The 21,211-nt window shown below is 27.8% G+C and overlaps 4 protein-coding genes across 5 annotated transcripts in view; 3 read left to right on the plus strand and 1 right to left on the minus strand.

Annotated features, from left to right (window-relative positions):
• The window catches only part of LOC132930331 (neurobeachin-like protein 1), a 107,731-nt gene that overhangs the window by 58,369 nt on the left and 28,151 nt on the right, over window positions 1-21,211 (minus strand). For both annotated transcript variants that reach the window (XM_060996160.1, XM_060996159.1), the window contains 2 exons: window positions 18,634-18,783; window positions 18,017-18,174 (listed from right to left, as the gene is read on the minus strand). In XM_060996160.1, coding sequence (XP_060852143.1) covers window positions 18,017-18,174; window positions 18,634-18,783 — 308 coding nt within the window. The remainder of the gene's footprint in view (window positions 1-18,016; window positions 18,175-18,633; window positions 18,784-21,211) is intronic.
• LOC132930340 (larval cuticle protein A2B-like) lies at window positions 1,420-3,554 on the plus strand. The gene is made up of 2 exons (XM_060996169.1): window positions 1,420-1,570; window positions 2,580-3,554. Exons 1-2 carry the CDS (start codon window positions 1,559-1,561, stop codon window positions 3,105-3,107), a joined length of 540 nt encoding a protein of 179 aa, XP_060852152.1. The 5' UTR covers window positions 1,420-1,558; the 3' UTR covers window positions 3,108-3,554.
• LOC132930334 (uncharacterized) lies at window positions 9,056-12,378 on the plus strand. Its single transcript, XM_060996164.1, has 2 exons — window positions 9,056-9,212; window positions 11,275-12,378. The coding sequence occupies exons 1-2, from the start codon at window positions 9,198-9,200 to the stop codon at window positions 12,130-12,132; spliced, it is 873 nt and encodes a 290-aa protein (XP_060852147.1). The 5' UTR covers window positions 9,056-9,197; the 3' UTR covers window positions 12,133-12,378.
• LOC132930333 (cuticle protein 21-like) lies at window positions 15,614-16,734 on the plus strand. The gene is made up of 2 exons (XM_060996163.1): window positions 15,614-15,766; window positions 15,874-16,734. The coding sequence occupies exons 1-2, from the start codon at window positions 15,761-15,763 to the stop codon at window positions 16,549-16,551; spliced, it is 684 nt and encodes a 227-aa protein (XP_060852146.1). The 5' UTR covers window positions 15,614-15,760; the 3' UTR covers window positions 16,552-16,734.

Here is a 21,211-nt window from a genome sequence, read left to right on the forward strand (position 1 = left end):
TTTTAATAGCTTATCCGTTTTAAAACTATATTATAATATAGAATAATAGAATATAAAAATAATACATAGCCTCAACAACAGACTGTGGAAAAAGTCAAAATAAAAAAAAAGTTGTTAAAAATTAACCAAACAAGAATATATAGACACATTGAATTTATATTATTTAATCCTAAATTACGAACATGGTCACGCGCGGAAATGCGTACAGCCATAATCATTATTAATATAAAAATAATATACCAACGTTTTTCTCCTATTATTCTAATACACGAATGTACAGGGAGCTGAAATATATATATTATGTTAAACAAAAAACTTTAGAACGTTTAAAGAAAATTATCTTACAAGAATTATGTATATATTAATCATAAATTAAGACAAATATTAGATTGACTTCTTCATTTTATAATTCGTTTTGTCGGAAAACACCGAGTTGAACACGTAAACTCATGTCAGATAGTAATTATTGTTTTATTGATAATCGTCATGATTATATACGTTTACGAAAAAATGAGTATCGCAAGGTAATGTCTAGGAGAAATAATAATTTATAGCTTCAATGATAAAAATATGCTTGAAGTAAAACAATCTAAGCAGGGATTGCAATTTGACCATCCATGTGTTTTTCTACCAAACACGTTAAGTACGCACTCCCAATATCGATTGTGTATCAATATACTTATTGTAAGTTAATGTGATCAAGTCAAATTTCTTCTACTACACAGTTTTCGTTTGAGCCAAAACTTTTACATAATGGTGTTGGTACTATACGATTATGCATATTATATTATTATAATATGCTATGCGTTTTATACATATGATAATATATTATCAATATTATTATACAAAACTATTATGGGTATTAGACTAGGTGCGTGTCATAAAAGGCACGACGGAAAACGGGGTCGTATTTGCCAGCGTTTCATCGATCAGGACGTCCTCTGTGCAAGAACGATATTATACTGCGATACAATGTAAATAATAATATAATATTATAATTATTCTCGAAGGCGCACGCCGGAAAAATCCGTCGACAACAATACGACATGACAACCTATAGAAGGAAAGAAAACCTACTCGGGGGATGAGTGCACGCGGCCGACTGTATATTATAGAACAAAATATAATATACCTCCTATACGCCGTATATCGCGCCCAGAGAGGAGGCCACGGTCGTCTGCGTGCCGCCTTGGTGTGAAAGGTCGTGAAATATAATGCAATACATATTATAAGGACCACCGCCCGTTTTCCGTCATATAATAATAATAACAAAAATATTATTATTATTATTACTATTATAATTTTACGGAGGCATCGTCGTCGTTGTAGGCCCCCGGGGGGCCAGCTATGAATTTTCCCCCCATAGGCGCGCGTGCGATAACGTCAGGGAGTGGTCTCGGAAGGTTCATAGCGATTTCAACGTGTATAAAAAGACCACCCGTCCACGGATCCAGCATCACACCCGTCCGGACTCCAGAGCCATCACCGCACGAAACGTTGTTCGTATATTTTACCATTTATAATTCCACGTCTCAAATCACTTCACTCAGCGATCATTATGGCTTTCAGAGTAAGTACACATATCTAGTGATATAATATATAGGTACATTAAATAATTTAGTATAGGCATATGCATTACGCTAAAAATAAAACTGTAATACTACTCCGATGTATAGGATTTTATCGAATTCGGAGTCACGCCGACTCAAAACAAGACTGTTGGTCCTTAAAAACTAGTATAAATCAGTGTATTTTTCAAGTTATAACAGCACATTGCATCGTAATAAATTACATAAATATTATCACTTCTATGGTACGTTTCTCACAACAGTTCACCACTTGCATCACAAAATATTCGTTTATTTATTTAAATTTTTAATTCGTTTGAAGAAAACTCAGTTAACACGATGACCAACAGATTACCTCGGATGACGGCGCTGTCGTGGATTATCGAGCTCACGTGTTAAATATATACTGTAGAGAAGTCCTCAAATGTGATCGAATATATAAAATTAATAATATTAATATGATAAAAAAATTTTTTCTTCTAATGTATGCCAAAATTATCGGTATAAAATTATATCCTAATTTTAATAATATATTTCAATTAGTGAAGCATTTTAAATTTACCAGGTATAATAAAAGGTGGTGAACACTAGGCATACTAAAATATGTATATTTTTTTAAAAATATTAAATTGTGATAATTACCGAAGTTTAAAAAAACTACAAATAATAGGTTTATATAATGATAAAAATGAGTAATTAATTCAAGTATTGACAATAAATAATATTATTAATAATAAAAATGATAAGAGTTATCGAGCTAATCTGAAATGATTTTATTTGAATTCAGAGTCCTGCTATGTTTATAAGATGATATAATGTACACACACATAAATAATGTTTCTTTATTTCTTTTGTTGACCACCAGGGCTCAAAAAAAAAAAAAACAGGAACTCATATGTATAGATTTGTTATAGGGTAGCTCTCACGTAAATTGTGTTCCGATATACAAAAATTGAATATATTTTTTTATATTATTATAATACTATTTTATTATTACATTTTATTTTTCAGTTCGCCGTATTTACGTCCGTCCTGGCAGCAGTGGCTCACGGTTCTCCCGTGTACGCGCCCTACGCGGCCTCCCCCTACGAGGTCGCCCCATACTCGCCCGCCCTGTACGCGCCGGTTCCGTACTACGCGGCGGCGGCCAAGTCGTACGACGCCGACTACGACCCGAACCCGTCGTACTCGTACGCGTATGACGTGCACGATCAGTTGACAGGCGACTCCAAGAGCCAGCACGAGAGCAGACAGGGCGACGTGGTTCACGGTTCGTACAGCTTGGTGGACCCGGACGGCACCAGACGGACGGTCGACTACACGGCGGACCCGCATAACGGTTTCAACGCGGTCGTCACCAAGGAACCGCTCGTCAAGGGTTACGCGGCCGCGCCCGCCCGCGCCGCATATCCAGTCAAGTCGTACGCGCCCGCGCCCGCCGTCTACCCCGCGACCGTCAACGCTTATGCGCCCATCTATCCGGCCGTCAAGGCGTACGCGCCGTCACCGTACCACGCCGTGTACCCGGCTTATCACTGAGACGGCGTTGTTCACGTGACCGCCATCACCGCACCACACACCGAACCAGATTTACACTGCACCATAATCGTATTATATCCTTTAAGGGTACTGCTGCACACGCCGCCGTCGTATAGTGAAAATCATAATATTATTATGTCATCACTGCGGCGTGTGACGCGCGGCGGCAATATATTTGAACGGAAACATTTTTTTCGTTTTTGTCCTATTTATATGACAACTAGGCACTATAATATATGTACATTTATAAGATCTTAAACTTAATTTTTTTACTTTAATATAAATGTTCTATAATGTAACGCAGTACCTATACCTACCTACTTAGTTTCATCACTTATTGTTTCTATATAATAAATATGCGTATACATTAAATACGGACTACAGTATTATACTGCTGTGCCTTACTATTTATACTTTGTTAATATAATACTGTATTTTTCGTATAAATATTTGTGTCTATTTTTTTGTCAACAATCGGGCTGCTGCACAACAATATGATTTTTAATCGAATGTAAGATTATAGATACACCTTATTTCTAAAAAATAATAAATATCGCATACACAACAACACGAAACATGATAGTGAAGACAATTATTTCAAGGAATAGTGTACTATAATATCATTATTTATTATGAAGGATTCTCGTTTGTCATATTATGTGCATTGAATAAAACAGAGAATCGAGTTGTGTACGCGCAAAATAGCTACAAGATGTAGTCTTAGAAGGATCTAGTTGATCGATTTAAGATTATAAGATACAGAAAATCAGAAAAAAAACAAGTAAACCTAGAATTCAGGAATGAGGAAGTTTTAGGCCCATCTTTAGATCCTTATAATGGTTATAATTTTTAAATCTACAAAATTCGGGTTAGGAACTTGTTGCACTTATAATTATCGAAATATGTAGTAAAAATCATCAAAATAAGCTTAAAAATATGCAACTAATTTTTAATTTTGTTTTTGAAAACACATAAAGCATGTTTTATTTATAACAATAAAAATTTAAAAATTAGATAGGTACATAACAGTGATTAACGAACGAACACGTACAGTAATTTACGGTTGTAAATTGCTGTAAAATTTTTTCAGGATCAATTTTTAAATCTTTTTCAATACTTAGTAAGGATAAATTACTGAAATGATCTTGATCTATTATAGATCTCAAGTAGCATTTATTCGCCTCACAGCATACAATGCATGCTCAGATGTTGCAGAGGAAATTGACAATATATTGGCAACTTGAACCATCTTATTCAAGTTTAGAAAAATTATATTGAAGAAATATTCATGTATGAGATTAAAATGTAGCTGAGCGATGTCAAAAATATTTGTTATTACGTTGATATAAACCAAATAATTATTGCACATTGAATTTAAAAATGTATAAAATATTTTTTTGTTTTTTTTTTTTTTTTTGGGGGGGGGGCTAAGCCTCCAAAGCCTCTCCCCTAGTTGCGCTTATGCACGTACTGATTTTCATTTCGTCGTACGATTTAGAATCTAGATGTCATTATAGGTTTTACTACAACAATACAATTGTCTATATTGTCGATAACATGCAAGGTTGATTCTTAAGCGACAAAGAAACTATCGTAAACAAACGTACGAGTCAGATATGACCTTAATTTAATAAAAAGAATATATTTTTGAACATTTTCCTAATATGATTTTTCCCGACACTTGTACGTACATACAAAATTCAAAAATGCAAAATACGTACAAATATGCACTTTTTCTAAAAGTATGTAAATTTAAACTAAGTATTTAGTTTCGCCATTTCATAAAACAAATTTATAAATCATCTAGAATAATCTACAACCCCTACAAAAAAACAAGCAAATGCAAGAAGTCCTGGACCCTATATATAATAATAACATATTCAAATTGACTGCCAAAGAATATTTTAATCAAAAGTAGGGTTGAAAAAAATTAATAAAAATATAATGCAATACAAATAATTAATTACCTATATTAATATACTATCATTAGTACAAATTGTTCAACCACTTGAAAAAAAAATGTATGATCTAAGTATATAATTTTTAATATTTAAAAGAGCAAGGCCTAATAGACAACTTTGTGTCATCGAAGTTCTTAATCTATATTTTCACTTTTATGCATTCATTTTACTATAGGTATTAATTTATAAAAATATCAATGGTTGAACATTTTTATTGAAGTTGTGATTATAGTTTGTATTGAAAATTCTAATTTATATTAAAATTGTAATAATATTTAAATAATTTAGGTAAAAAATCGCTTCACGTGGAGACCCATTTTGTTGTGGACTGGGCGTCCGTGCTCCTTGGATTTCCCCAAAACCACGGCCCTGATAGGATATAGTTTATTGTTAATTAAGATCACTAAATTACCATACAATATGATGTTGGAGATAGGCAAAAACTGTCTATAGAAACAACGTTGAAAAACTTACGAGTTAAGGTAAGTAACATGAAAAGAATGAAACAGAAAAACAGAGAGACTTAGATATTTTGTCTACCTAGTTCCGAAAGAATTAAGTGCAATAGCCAGAAGTAGAAGAGAAGGATCAGTAAAAGTTAAAGGGATCGGTTATTGCCGTTATAGGTATACTATTATAAATAATAAATAATGTATAAGACTTTAATTTTTAAAGTAGGTATTTAATATTATTAGCCAATGGACAGAAGACATTATACCTTGAATTTAAATGTTTGTATATATAATATTGCGACCAATATAAAAAAAATACCTATTCTGCTATAATATTAGGACTGCACATACCATCTTTTGTATCTGAATAAATATTATTTTAATAATAAAAATTAATTGTTATGCAAAGCTTAAATAAAGCGTAAAATCGCAGGTGCTGTTATTTTATTCCCTTTGAGTCCTATACTTATTCCAAATTATGTAAACCTTATTAAACAGGGAGTATGGGAGTTGTATTGATAAATTAAAACAATTTTATTATTATAAATTTATGTCGATTTCATAAAAAGGAAGGAAGTTGGAATATAACAATCAAATAGTTATTTCTGTCCATTGATCAAACACATCTAAATATTTTAAACGAATTATTGTTACCTACCGGCATATCCAAACAAAAATCAATATTATATAATTTATTAATAATCATTACACAGCATTAAAATTATTTATACGTTAATATTTGACGAAATACCTCAACATTTTCACGTTAAGCCAATATTATATTATTTGCAATGTACATATATATTTAATATTATTTTTATAGATAGTCACGTTCAGAGTTTTCATTGATAAACATTAAACATTAATACCTACATATTTATTTAGCCAGATAGCCGGAATAAGAGTAAAATTATAATAATTATCGATATTTGGTTAACACCATGCGTTTGTATTGTCTGAGTATTTTATTAATGAGACAATTATAAAATAATGAAACAATTTACATACAAAATGCAGTAAATATAAATAGGTATAACAATCAAAAAACATAAGTATAACTGCCTTTAAGTGAAAAAAAAATGTATAAATACTTCTAATATTTACACATAATTATAATAATAATGTAATTTTTTATATTAAGTGTATAAACATACACTTATAATAAATTATTTTCTTATCATAAAAAAAAAATTCTATTCTAAGAATTGTAGAATTAAATACGTATTTATGTAAAATAGTAAAAATATCGTTAGCCATTTATCTATGATTTGGTCGAGTAATACCCAATGGAAAATCTTAATTTTGAATTTGATAAAAAATAATAGCCCATCAGTACTTAGTAAGACATTTTACATTGTCTATGTTTTAAGTCTACTATACTTTTGCAGATTAATAAATTATAAAATTATTTTGAAAAACGGCGTTTATTGTTTGCAATATAAATACATCTAAATAATTGTGTATTTTTACGAAGAAAACGCCTGACATTCTAAAAAAATACCAATAATTATGACAAATTAAGAGAGTAAATAATATAACATTAGTAAGTTTAAACTATATAAAAAGGTATTCAAATTTATAAAAGTTAAGCAAATCTTTATAAGTATAAATATTAAATAATGAATAATGATAATTCGATTGGTAAGGTTGTATATTTATTAATTATTATTTAAACATCAAATACATCCTCCGTCATATTTATAACTTAAATAATAACATTTTATACTGAAAAGTATAAAAAAAATATTTTAAATGAAAATAAATATTATATTTTAACATGACATATTAAATTGTATTAAGCAATTACAAGGAGTTTTTTTTTATCACAATTTTAAATTATTACCATGCAATTATATTGCATATAACGAACGCCGTATGAAAATAACATTAAATATGTTTGAGTCGGTAATATAACTGTTGACCATTATAGATATCAATAGAGTTGTAATTGGTATTCATTTTAAATTTAATTTCAATAGTTTTCAAAAATCTATTTATTATTAAAAATGCATAATTAATAGAGAATCTGTAACTTCTAACGTAAAGTAAATAATTTAATTTTAGTTTTATTTAAAAAAAATAATTTCAAAATATTGAAGTGATGAATGAAAAAAAATTAAATTTTTAATTTCTGAGACTATGTCAATAGAATAGAATATTATCTTCACTTCGTCTTTGTCTATCTATACTTATTTTATAAATAGGTGAAATTATATATTTATTCATATGTTGGAGGTAACTTCTGGAATTACTGAACCTATTTCAAATATTCTTTCACAAATAGGAAACTCGTGTGTATTATAGTCTATATAAGTGTAATAGAACGAGACTCTTAGTAAAAGACTAGCAAGAAAATTTAATCGTAGCGACTATTCTCACTGGACCATCAGCTAGACAACTGGTGCACATTCCACGTATTCTGATGATACTGATGAACTTACCTATACTCGTATTTTTAAACGCTTGTAGTTTTTGGTGAAAATTTTGGTTGCCCCCACTATAAATAAGTCTTAGAGACACACATTCTCGCTAATGAAAAATAAGTACTTTTCCCGTGGAAACTCTATGTTGGGTAGGTAATCTCGAATGGAGCTCTACTGATAACCAATATATTTTTATATTGGAAAATAATATAACTTCAAACATAGTATACAGATTATTTTACTTACTGATATTTGTTGAAAAACAAATAAACAACAACTTTAGCAAATAGTTACATGCCAATTTCAAACAGATACTTAGTCTTTAATACAAATAAATAATATGCTATGTTATAATTATTAATGAGTTAAAAATAAAGTTAAAATAAAAGTTAAACTTAAATATTTTTATTTGTTTTTTAAGTTGTGAATACCACTACACAGTACACCCGGTATTAAATAAGGAAATGAATAAAGTTTAAATCATATAAGTGGTGACATTTTTTACGAACAACGAAATGCTAGGGGACATATACTATAGTGTAAATATAGTTTAATAAGAAAAATAAGAAAAAAAACAAAAATGTAAAAATTAACTTTGAGAAAAATTTAAAAATCAATATGATGGTCTAAACATAATAATATATATATAATATAACAAAGTACTAATATTGTCAACTATGCTAATTTTAGATGTACTTTAATTTATCAAAACATTATTTCACTAATTAATGTACTCTATCAGATTAGTATAAATATGTATGACGTATGTATTAAGCGAATGAAATATGTCCCTATTGCAATAATTCGTGTAACTTTGTTCATTCTTACAAAAATGTGTTTTTAGTTTATTTAATTTTTCTTATATTGAGATTAAAAAAAAAGAAAAAGATAATCATTAAAAATATTTTTTTTTTATGAAATTCGTTTTATCAATACTGTTTCAACCAAATGTTTATAAATTATGGGTTAACGGTAAAATTTTTATAAAATATAATACGTATCGTTCTGCTGATTTGATACGGAAACCCCTTCTGAACCATATAACACTATAGGAAATATATAATTGGGCTCTCAACATTTCTCGAATATATGAGTATCGAACTCTGGTATAAAATACACATTAAATAAACCATTAAACTCAAACATACACACATACATTGATAGATACATACATGCAGACACATAAAAAAGTATTTATTTTCGTAGGTGCAAAGAAATGTTTTTGTAGCAAGATTTTTAAGAATTACTTGGATCATGATGGAAGCTTGGGTAAGTTCAAGTTAAAATCATATTTTATTATTTTAGCAGTAAATGATAATAACAAATTACTCTTTAATTATCAGTAATAAATCAACTAAAATTATTCGAATATTATGTGATTTTATCGATATTCTTGTAATATTAGTTGATAAATACGCCAAGAAAAATTAAAGGTTTAATTATTATAATATATTAAAATAGAATAAAAAGTTACGTAAGAACAGTAACCACTATTACTATACTATAAACTGAATGTTCTGAATAATAATTTTATTTACTCGTGTAATTGAATCCAAATTTTTTTAAGCTTAATATTATATTGTTCATTTATTATTATTAAGTAACTTGTAATGATGTAATTATAGTTTATACTAAAATATATTCGAATGAAAACGTGCTGAGACAAAGGTATATTTTTATCAGTAATAATTATAATATAAGGATAACTAATTACATAAAAAATAACTTTTTTATACATTGTTATGTAACAAATAGTTTTTGAAAATAAAATCTTAAAATAATGTAAAAATCTTACAAATCAGCAGACTAACAATATTAAACAAACTATGTAGGTAATAGCCAATAGATATAGTAATAGTATGGCACAAATTCTTGAACACTAAATCTGGTTTTAATAGCAGGAATAATATTTTTTTTTTCAATAAATTACTATTTACTTTTTTTTCTATAAAACTTCATTCCAAAAAGGAAAAACTACACACCCGTTACTTCCTCTACATAAAATCAATCAAACTATGTAATAAATAATAAATGTAAGAAACAAAATGAAAGATCCTCTCTACATTCAACACACTTAATGCAATAATAAAATAATATCAATAACGAATTTATAAAATAAAGAAATTACGAAATTACGAAAACCTTACAATAATTAAAACTAAAATTAATAATGCCCATTAACTAAACCTAAACGAGTAAATTTTAAATTTTAATTCATTTTTGAATATAATTATACTTATATAATTTATAATAAAATTAAACTTGGAATTCAAGAATAAAATATTGGTATAAAATAAAATAATGATTCATATTCTGAATTTTCACACATATTATTCTAAATTTAATAAAACAAGTATGTTGTTTATTTTTAACTATAATCTTAAGTAAGATTCACAAGATGATAACTAAATTAAATTTAGGTACAACTAATATAAGTCGTAAGGAATTGTTAAATTTAAAATTTACTATAAATTAAATTATTAACATAATTTAACATGGAATAATAAGCAGCTTATTGTATCTACAATATATATTATTATAAGGGCTCTGGTATATTTTTATTATTTAAAACTAAGTTGATATCTAATATATTAATCTCAACTTTAAAAAACTTCAACCCACTACGGTATATATAGTACAAAATTACAAGAACACATATAGTACGCAATACAATATATATAAAGATACATTTATATATATATATATATACACAATATATGTATATGAAATATATTATAATAGATTTATAACATAATATATACCTTAGGTCAGCCCAAGTACGCTGACTTGTTATTAATTGACAACATACACTGTCCGAATAACTTATAAATTCTAGACACGCGGACTTTGAGACTTGTTTTTGATTAAACTACGTATTAAATTCCTAAGAAACAGTGGCGAAATATGCAATTACTCGATTTCACGTCTGTTTTATACACCAGTATTGTGCAAAAAAAATAAAAATAATAATATATCAAGCAAGATATTTCAATACAATCTGATTACCATTAATCACAAGTTTGGCCGTTTCCAATTGATAATTTTTTATCAATTTCATTTTGTTAAATCAACCACAAACGACACTTCACTTAAATTGTTTTCAAGGACGTTACAAATAAATCGTCGGTAAAAATGTATTATACATTTATTCTTATACACTTATTATTGGTATATATGTTAAATATACGAGCATTCCATTTTACTTAAATACGCACAGTTCCCAAGCATTAACAATAAATTAATATATTTATGGAATTATCCATATAGTATTGTTTTTTAAAGCAAACAAAACGTTTTTTATTTAATTAATTTGTTTTTTTTCTTTTAACAGATTTGGATATTTTTTATTTCCTCCTTATTCTCTATACTTGCAAAACATTCTTGTCAAGTGCCACCCGACCGTAGTACCAAATCTTTTAGCCCCATTATTATACTACCAGCTTCGTCCGGAATATCTTATGAATCACTTCATTATCCAGTGCCTGCGGAACAACAGTATCAAGTAATACCACTAGTGATAAACACGGGAAAAATACCTTTAATTAATCACGCAATCCAAGCACCAATACAATACTTTGTACCCAAGAGCGAAAACCAACGCGCGCCGATATACGAATCGGCACAATATTTACCAGCACGAGACGAACGTGTGCAAACACGTAACCCGGAAACAAAATTATATTCAAACGATGAGAAAACCGAAAATCGACCGACGTACGATCGTAATAGTTATTCACCAACTGCAACTGCTACAGTTTACTCAGAAACGCGTGTCGATGGTCAACCATCGTCGCGGGGGTACAGTTACGGTTATAAAATAATCGACGGTCGCGTTGGCGATTCGAATGACCGACGTGATGTAGCAAAGATTGTTGACGATGGCGGACCGGCGAGCATACATTTATCCAGACCAAACGAAATGGATAGAGTGTTTGAGCACACGGTAAACTCGGGTGCCAAATTACAAGAAGCGAACAACGAACGAAAAACAGATAAATCCAAACCGCAGAATAACGGACCAGACAATATTTCCAGAGCTTTAAAACCGATAGTTGTTAAGGCAGAATTAAATGCAACAGAAACCGAATTGAAAAAATATTACAAGAAGGTAAAAAATCCGGAAACACCAATCAATAAAGTGACCAATAAAAATGGAAAATTGACAACAATAAATCCTGCACAGCGGTGAAATTGTTAGCTAAATAAAATACGGTGGTGGAATAATGGCGACCATACAGACGAATTAAATACAATTTTAATATAATATAATTACAATTATAACGTGTTAATATTACAACATTTTCTTATTAGTGTCATTAATAAAAATCAGATAGTGTAATTGTGTAAATATTTCAAAATAAATATCATTTAAAAATCCTCATAATATCATTGTACAGATACTGCATAGTGTATTCAATAATAATTTATATGAAACACTTTCATGTTTAATACTATATAATCGAGTATTAACTACATTTGTTTTATATTTAAATATATTGTTATGCATTTTTTTAATTCAATAAGAAAATAAATAAATGGTATCATATATAAATATATATTACAATATTTACTATTTGTATAATACTCTGTATTAGTGAAAACATTAATGTCAAATTAATGTATGGTATTATGGTTAATGGATATTAACTATAAATCTATAGTATGATTTAAATGATTATTACTTAAAACAAACACGGTATCATATTATAATGACTCCATTCGATATCATACACACATATATATATATATATTATATTAATATAGCTCAGTAACCATAAAATACAAACCTACCTATTAGATACTTTCTTCCTTTTTATATAATATATTAAATATTTTTAGATAATTCCTAAATCGACAACATCGATAAAATTAATTATAAAGAAATACATACACGGTATTGTGAAATTAAATATATTAAGATTTATAATAGTGGCAATAATTCATTAAAATTATATTTAAATTGCCCTAACGTGAAAAATATATTATAATATGATTAGATCAGATGATTTACAAAGATTAATTTAAAATAAATTGCAGGTAAGTAGAAATTATATAATGGTGAAAGAGAAATTGAATTATGATAATAATTTAATAATTTAATTTAATTACTCTATAATAAAAAAAAACATAAACTAAAGCTTAAGAGTCCTTTAATGTTATATTTAAAAAATATGAAATACATAGCGAATAACAATCAATTTAAACTACAAAGTATAGTAGTATATTTAACACTGAAAAAATCTATTAGTAGGTAGTACGTGATTATATTTTTGAATCAATGAACAGGTAGAAATACGTTTTAAATGAATGTATAATGTATATTGTATAGTAATGAAATGTAAATAAAAATACGCACATTGTAATACTAGCTATTACAGTCTACAACACAATCCGTAACTATTTTCGTTGTATCAATTAATAAATCATTACATTTTTAATAATAGCTGACAAATTTTAAGGGAAATATACATAATACACAATTCTAAATTTTTTAGATATCATATTTGAAATTTTATAAGAATTTAATATATTTATTTAAAAATTGTTCAACTTCTTTCAAACTAAATACAATTAAATTAAATCAATAAGATATAACTGAACTTAACACATGTGTGTACTTAAGCAATCGATATATACATATATATATATATATTAAAATTTAAAATAAATCGTTTACATATAATATTAATAAAAAATAATAAATACGAGATACCTCGTTAACAAATGTTAAAATATAAAAAGAGCTAAGGCTACTGCCACAAACTGGCCAGTAGCGTAGCCTGGAGAGGAGGGGAGGCTGAGGGGGCTGCAGCCCTCCTGAAATATTAAGAAAATTAAAAAAATTTTAATGGTCTATACAAATCACAACAAAAATTGATCAGCCCCCCCCTGAAAAAAACCTGGCTACTTCAGTGAAAATGGCGGATCAAAAACAATTTTTAAACAGATTCTGATAACTGATAATCCTGATAATCGTTTTATATAGTTCTTATAATATTTTAATTTTATAAGACAAGTAAAATTTAAAAATTCACGGTTTTGTGTCCGGCTAAGACATATGAATCATAAAATATTTTTTGTTTATATGCCATGAAAAATAAATATTTATTTGAACAAATATATATTTTTTGACAATTTATACTATTCAAAAATCTTTTAAAACATAATAATTATGATTTAATAATTCCTAATGTATATAATTTATATTTTTGGAAATTTCATTTCTTTAAATTAAATAACCACACATTGTTATAAAACTATGAAATTATGAATACGTGATAATTTTATTTGTTTTTGAACAAAACTAAGACTTCAAAATTAATTTTCTAAAAAATTATTTGAACTAAATACTATGCCTTACTATTGAAAACTTTTTTAAACAAAACCAGTTTTAGAATTTTTAATTATGTTCAAAATATTTAAAGTATAGGTAATTTAAAATTATATAATGTTACAGTAAACTTACAAATACCAGTAAAACCGCATAACAGTAAATTTAGCGTTTTCGCCAATCTTGGTAAATTCTAAGATAATATACATAATAATTTGACCAAATTCAAAATGATTATTGTAGTTTAGGCTTTTTAAAAATGAAAATTGTTAAGGAAATAATCATAAGATAAGCTTTTTTTAAAGTCTGATTATAAAAATATGACAAAATTTCCAAAAGTGAAATTAGTATTTGAAAATTATATTACATAGGTATTTAATTTTTACTTGTTTTAATTATAATTATAAATTTCTTAAAAAAAAATGTATAATATTTATTATTTGGAAATACTATTAAATATAATAATATATATTTCCTTAAATAATATATTACAAGATACAATATTAAAATAAATAAATAGTGAAGAAATAAACCAATTGTGTATTTATTATGTGTATGAATGTGTATGTATATGTTCAATGTTCATGTTTGTGAGATGTTAATATTTTTCTATTCAAGATCAGATTATTATTATTATTATTGTTTTTTAAATAGTATATTGGTATTCTAAGTTGTATATGTTTCTATTATTTTCAATGATATATAGTATAATAGAGAATATTCTTATACACAAGGAGCCTACAAAATATTATTTTATGTTTTTTAACTTCCCATTTGAAAAAATGCAAATATATTAATCCGCGGCCTAGACTCATATCAGGTATGCATTATACACCATAAAAACGTCCTCGGTAAATGCGTGTCGGACTATCTTTCACGTGCGCGTTTTAATATTCAGAAATTACTCCACAATAAATAATATTAATTTAAGCTTGCCAATATAATTATTATGTAAATATATCGATGAAACTTCGTGATTAATCAAATATTTGTTTTAAAATATCATTAATTTGATAATATTTTTATAGTAGCTCTAAATGATTGGTTTTTATTGATTCACTTTATAATATTATAATAATATAAATAAGACAAATAATTCCATGACAATATAATACATATATATTGGCCGAGTATATAAAAGGGTCAATTTCTATTTGTACAATTGGCTCGAAAACAAAATTCACTTAATGATCTATTTCATTGCAAAATCCGAACTATGAAGATGCATCATGGTCGTTTGAGACATAAGTATAATTTAATTCTAATCACGGCGCCAGAATTTAATATTATCATGTTCATCGATATGAATTATATTTATCTACACGTACGAAATGTCCTTACAAATGGTGGGGCACGAGGGCCTTTTAAACAATATATAAATGGGAGCCGATCAAGATTGAATCACATCACAGTCAATCACTCCAAACAGTACTACTATTATCAGTACAAGAAGTATTCGATTTACAGACTCAACAACTTCTTCAACATGAAGGTAAATGAAACATATATTTAGCCAACAAACAAATAAATCGATTATTTTACGTTCAAAGAGTCTTTTCCGACTAACTAAAAAAATAATAATTTTAAAAAATGTTTCAGGTATTCATCATTCTACCCTTAGTAGCCGCTATGGTTTCAGCTTCCGAAGTTATCATAACCGATGCATCCGCGGCCTACGTAGCATCTTCATTCACGTCACATGGACCCGTCCCTTGGGCTTATCTTCAACCATTCTACCAATCAGCACCATTGGTGGCATACACTGCATACGCAGCACCGGCCGCCAAAGTCGTCGCCACTGCCCCAGCCAAAATCGTTACACCTGCCAAAACCGTTCCCGTTGCCGTAGCCCCCGCTAAACTTATCGCACCAGCTGTACCGGTCACCAAAGTCGTACAAGTTGTACCAGCTCAATTTCAGCCCGATCCGTCATACACATTTGCATACCAGGTACAGGATCAGATTACTGGCGATTCTAAGAGCCAACAAGAAACCCGCCAAGGAGACGTCGTCAAGGGCCAATACAGTCTGATTGAACCCGATGGCACAAGGAGAACCGTAGACTACACAGCTGACCCAACAAACGGATTCAACGCATACGTACAGAAATCTGACGCACAACAAGCGGTGTTCGTACCATCTGTATCGACAGACGATGTAGAAACTATCAAAGTAGACACCATTGAAGTTGAACCAGTCAGGTATGCGCCTACGGGCTCAAAACCGTTGAAGAATACGCTAGCTGTGCCCGAAACCAAAACCAAAACTGGTTATTGATAAACGTTTAATACAAATATATATTTTGCTAAAAATTCCAATTTAATTTATAATATAGAATAAAGACACGTATGTTATATTATTCATTATATATATATCTATATTTATTATATTTATTTATTTAAATTAAAAACTGTAAAACAAAACAAAAACCCAAATAAAGTTTATTTATATATTTTTAAATATTTTTGTTTTATTCAGCTTTTTAAAATGTTTCATTTAAAAAAATAGAGTGATGAATGATATGATTTATTCAAACGACAAATCACTGGTAATCAATACGGTTACAACTTATTATAACTACACATTAGTTAATAAGTACGCTATAAAATTAAATTGCAAATCATGTAATTGAGTTGTATTGGATACCAACAAAAATGTAATTTAATGAAAATTTGTCTTTATCCTAGTTCTAAAGATGCAAATTCATCACATATTATTAAGTTAATAAAACAATAAAAACACCTACAAGGCATATAATAGCTAATCAGCACCAATCAATTTTGTATTCAATTAAATCTCGATAAAAACTTACTCGCAATATTTTATCATTAAAAAGTTTATCTAACATAACATAATATAATTACTAAACAAATTTTAAATACGATTTCCTCTACTTTTAAATAAATATAAAACTAATTCAGCTATTTTATATTACTATTAAGCAGAAAAATGTTTTAAAACTAGATTATCGATCGATACACATTATATTAAGAGCGGAAGTATTCCAATACTATAGCAATAGGTGTCTTGTACAGTTATATTTTAAAATAGTTAAAGAATTTGTTTATAAAAAATATTAACCGTCAAAAGCATATTAGATTAAATACGAAAACAATTTATGTATCACGGACGAGGGTAATATTCGTTATAAACTTATACATATATAAATAGTCGCCATATTATAAAACTATTGGCATTCACAAAATATCATACTGAATATATTATTTCAGCACATACAACACTTTTATCACTTGAAAATCAATTCCCAAATAACAAATAAAAGATTCTAAAAAAAACTGTTATCAATAAACTATTATTATATCATAGAATAGAACAACTTACTAATAATCATTGTTTTTCATTACACGAATTTAGAATCGGAATAATTATCTGATTAAGTTATTAAGACATTTACTTACCACATAATATATTATCGTAGGTATTTAGGTAGTAACTATTTATTTTTGTAAATAAAATAAATTAATTTAAATTTTAATGCTTAATTAAACTATATAGTCAAATTTAGAAGCGACGTAGTTAGTACGTAACTTTCAAAAACGATACTATTGTTTTAAATATATAGTTCGCGCTATAACATAATGATATACCAATATATATATATATATATATATTAATATTATTATTAAAATTATACCAACTTAATCTAAATGACATATATTATATGTCAAAGAAATACATTATAATTTCCTAGTAAAAAAAAAAAAAAAAAAAAAATACTAACCTTGACTTCCAGGGTCCTCTTTCTCCGCACAGGTATCCTTTAATTTGTCTCCATTTAGCACGAACCAATAATCGTTGAGCCTTTTTCTGATTTTCCATTAAATATATTCTTGATTCTTCTTCTTCTTTTTTTATCTTAAAAGGTTCTAATATCAACGTCTAAAAAATAACATAATTATTAAAAATAATTTCAGTGTTTTTGATAAGATTGAATGAAAGCGCGTTTAATGACCATGACAAAATAAATGCACACCGTTTAACATTTAATTGATAAGCTAAGCTATATATTTATTAATAACTGAACAGAAAAATATTCATACGCTTAATATTTTGCTAATTAGATTAATACTCAAAAGTAGAAAGTGAGCGACGATAATAATTTTATAGTATGTAATAGGTACTTCCAAAAGTTAAGCAGAAATCACGAGTCACTTAATCTATTCGCCAAGCAAAATTACGTATAGAAATCTCAAGTATACTATGAGCCATTATGTAATCAAATTACAATAGTCTCTATATAATGAATTAAGCCCACTTGTATAATAATTGAATTAAAAAAAAGGCGTATAGGTACCTACCTACTGCGCATATTAAATGACGTATAGTTTTATAAGGTACCTGAAACGATTTTCGACTTTCGGCTACAAGTCTACTCCTGGTGTCCAATGCGTTCTTGTATGATTCATAGCACTCGGCCCAAAACGTATTCATGGACTCAGTAATCTCGGCATTCATAGACCGTCGATAGTCGTTGCAAAGGTCTGATACCTGTGCAAAAATAAAATACCGGTTCATCATAAAGACCACATCAATCATAATCCGGCGACTGTCGTACTTTCCATTTTAAAGGTGTGACAAGACAACGTTCTATGAATATTACCCATTGTGATTAGAATTTAAATCACATCTTCCGGGGGTCAGAGGTAAACATGCAATTATTTAATGTGTCAGTGTTATGACGAACAGCGAATTTCTCTGTATATCATAGAATGAGGGTGTCAGTGAATGGAACAAGACAATGCTAATTCGGGACTGGTGAAACTGTATAGTATATTTATATGTATTCGCACACATATTAAGTTCGTCAAGAACAGCTCAACCTAGTTCAATTAATTATTTTTAATTGGACGTCATAAACTACATAATGACAATTAGTCACTAATTAGAATTATAAGTACATATCACGAGTTGCGTTTATTAAGAAAAATGAAAATATTATAAAAATAAAAAAAAAAAGAAAATCTATGATAGTGGGATTAGTATCATCTACTAAGTTTCTGCTTGACTCCGACTCAAGTTAAACATAGCGTGTAGCTTTCTATTCATTTATGTCCACTTGCTACACCCGAATAAAAATTGGACTTAGGTCGTGCCATCCAAAAAAACAATGATTTCACTTTCCGAAACCTCTCGTGACCCCTTCATCGATAATGATGGCCAGACACCGTGAGAAACACTTCGTTATATTATTGTAATGATTATTCGCCGCCGCCACTGCTAATGGTGTATTTTTCCAGTGAAAGGAATAATCATCACACATTTCAATATCATATTATAGTATTATTATACTTTATTATTACGTGAATCTGCTACCCGCTACAAATGCCCCCCTCTCCACTCAATCGTACAGTACTAATCCTAACGATAGTCGATTGTCGAGTAAAATGCCATACTTTGCATAATATTTCGACCAAACCAAATGTAATTATGTTTGACGTCAAGATATTATTTTTTTTTGTCTATAGAAAATTCGTCAACGATGACTTTGCCCGTTTGCCGTATTACACACATACATAATAATGTTTGTACGAAGGTATATCATACCGTACACATTGGAATACTTTCGCTAGAATTACATGTTACATCGGAACAATGGGATTGAAATGAACGAAACGAATATCATTCTTAAAGAAGAATATTATTCGTATGGAAAAACGATTGGACAATGGTATTTGGAACAATATTCTTATTGAAAAAATGTACGAAAATATTACATTCATATGGAACACAGAAGAGAGCGTTGTAATATCAACAAAATATGTTTATTATTATATGGGTAAAAAAAATCTTTATTAAACTATACAGGTAGTCACTTTTATAGAGTTATTATTTTAAAACTATTATCTAAGCAAATTTTTTCAGGAAGCGTTAGGCCGTTAGTAAATTTTTATTTTTTACAACTTCAGTGCATATTATATTTTACGACGAAAATATTGACTACGATTACAAGCTTAGAATATTGAATAAAAATACTATTTAGGAAGTCTTTAAGTCTTTATCCCTTTTAAAAAAATAATTTTTAAAAGGTGTATTTAAATCAAAGTTATATTTTTTTTATTAATACGTGACGAATTATGTTCAAATTATTTTTTAACAAACTCAAAATAACATGCTATGAATAAAAATAAACTAATTACTTTATTTATACAGGTATAAATTTCCTAAGTAATTTTTAGGATATTTTAAATATGATCTGGATGTACTTTAAAGGGTTATTAAACATTTAAATGTTTAGTATCATAATATGATTATTTTGTAATATACTAATGTACACAATACACATAGACGTTTTTTAAACGCAATATCGAATCATAAAAAATATAATCTTAATTTCATATTTATTGAATAAATAAGAAACCATACGTCATTTTATTTCTTAAAAAAATGATATAATACTACACGGTAGGTAAGAATCAAATTTTAAGGTTTACAATGATTAGATACCTAATCATATCTATCTAGTCTTAATTTTAAATATTCTGTAATCTTTGTAAATAAGCATTGTCAGTTTTAATGGATTAATACAATATTTTGGAAAAACAATTAAATATCATAATGTGACTTTTTTTTACAAATTTTGATAATAGTCTATTTAATCCATTCGTAAGTCATAGATTATAACTTTATATAATTATTATCCAATTGTTCTTAAATGTATCACAGATTATATAATTAGGTATATATTTTCATATGATCTCTAAATATACAATATACTACGAGTATACAGTGTCTTTATTATAGTAATTTGAGACGAGAAATATTTAACATATCTCTGCGTAAAAATGATCAATTTTAGTAACAGTTTGGATTTTTTTTATCAAGAACACAAAAACAACTTAAGCTTTTGGTTTTATTTTTATAATATTAAATTTTAGGTATGTGCAGAAAACAAGTATATCTTATTGTTTTTTAAATG

The sequence above is a fragment of the Rhopalosiphum padi genome, chromosome 4, assembly GCF_020882245.1.
Source record: "Rhopalosiphum padi isolate XX-2018 chromosome 4, ASM2088224v1, whole genome shotgun sequence".
Classification (NCBI taxonomy): Eukaryota; Metazoa; Arthropoda; class Insecta; order Hemiptera; family Aphididae; genus Rhopalosiphum; species Rhopalosiphum padi.